Consider the following 1,241-nt stretch of genomic DNA (forward strand, 5'->3'; position numbering starts at 1 on the left):
CACCATGTCCATCCTGCAGAAGATTGCCGACATCGAGGCCGAAATGGCCAAGACGCAAAAGAACAAGGCGACGAACTACCACCTGGGGTTGCTGAAGGCGAAGCTGTCCAAGTTAAAGGCGCAGCTAATCGAGGGAGGGACCAAAGGAGGAGGAGAAGGAGAGGGCTTCGACGTTTCCAAAACGGGAGATGCGAGAATAGGTCTAGTAGGATTCCCCTCAGTAGGGAAGTCCACCCTGCTGAACAAATTAACGGGGACCTTTTCAGAAGTAGCTTCATACGAATTTACAACGTTGACATGTGTGCCAGGGATTTTTAAATATAAAGGAGCCAAAATGCAATTACTAGATTTGCCAGGAATTATAGAAGGAGCAAAGGATGGAAAGGGAAGAGGAAAACAAGTCATTGCAGTAGCGAAGAGTTGCTCCCTCATTTTGATTGTCCTGGATGTACTAAAGCCATTAACCTTCAAAAAAATAATAGAAAAAGAATTGGAAGGGTTCGGAATTAGGTTAAATAAAAAGCCACCAAATATTATTTTCCAAAAGAAAGACAAAGGAGGAATCAACATCACGCACACGGTGCCACTGAACAATATTGATGAGGATATGATAAAGTCCATATGCCATGAGTACAGAATAATGAATGCCAATATTTCCATACGATGTGAAGCTACAGTAGATGACATCATCGATGTTATTGAAGGGAACAGATTATATGTCCCTTGTATTTACGTTTTAAATAAAGTGGACCAAATCACTCTGGAAGAATTAGAAATCGTCACTAGGCTTCCTCACAATGTCCCTATTTCTGCCCACTTAGAATGGAATCTAGATGGCCTTTTAGAAGCCATTTGGAACTACCTAGATTTGGTTAGAATTTACACCAAACCGAAGGGGCAAATTCCGGACTATGAATCGCCGGTTATTTTGAAGAAGGAACGATCCAAGGTGGAAAATTTCTGCAAGAAAATCCACAGATCCCTAGTCAACCAGCTGAAGTATGCCCTAGTTTGGGGCAAGTCCGTCAAGCACAACCCGCAGAAGGTGGGCAAGGACCACGAGTTGAACGATGAGGATGTCGTTCAGTTGGTGAAGAAAGGGTCAAGACAATTCTGCAGATATCCAGCACAGTGGCGGCCGCTCGAGTCTAGAGGGCCCGCGGTTCGAAGGTAAGCCTATCCCTAACCCTCTCCTCGGTCTCGATTCTACGCGTACCGGTCATCATCACCATCATCCATGA

At 44.6% G+C, this 1,241-nt stretch overlaps 1 protein-coding gene across 1 annotated transcript; it reads left to right on the top strand.

The window, feature by feature from the left end:
* Nucleotides 1-1,174, top strand: PVX_196290 (developmentally regulated GTP-binding protein 1, putative; the record flags this gene model as incomplete). Its single annotated transcript, XM_001612337.1, has 1 exon — nt 1-1,174. A coding segment is annotated over one exon (1,174 nt), but the record flags the coding sequence as incomplete, so codon positions are not given.
* Between the last annotated feature and the right edge of the window lie 67 nt (nt 1,175-1,241).

The sequence above is a fragment of the Plasmodium vivax genome, genomic scaffold (genome assembly GCF_000002415.2).
Source record: "Plasmodium vivax scf_7003 genomic scaffold, whole genome shotgun sequence".
Lineage (NCBI taxonomy): Eukaryota > Apicomplexa > Aconoidasida > Haemosporida > Plasmodiidae > Plasmodium > Plasmodium vivax.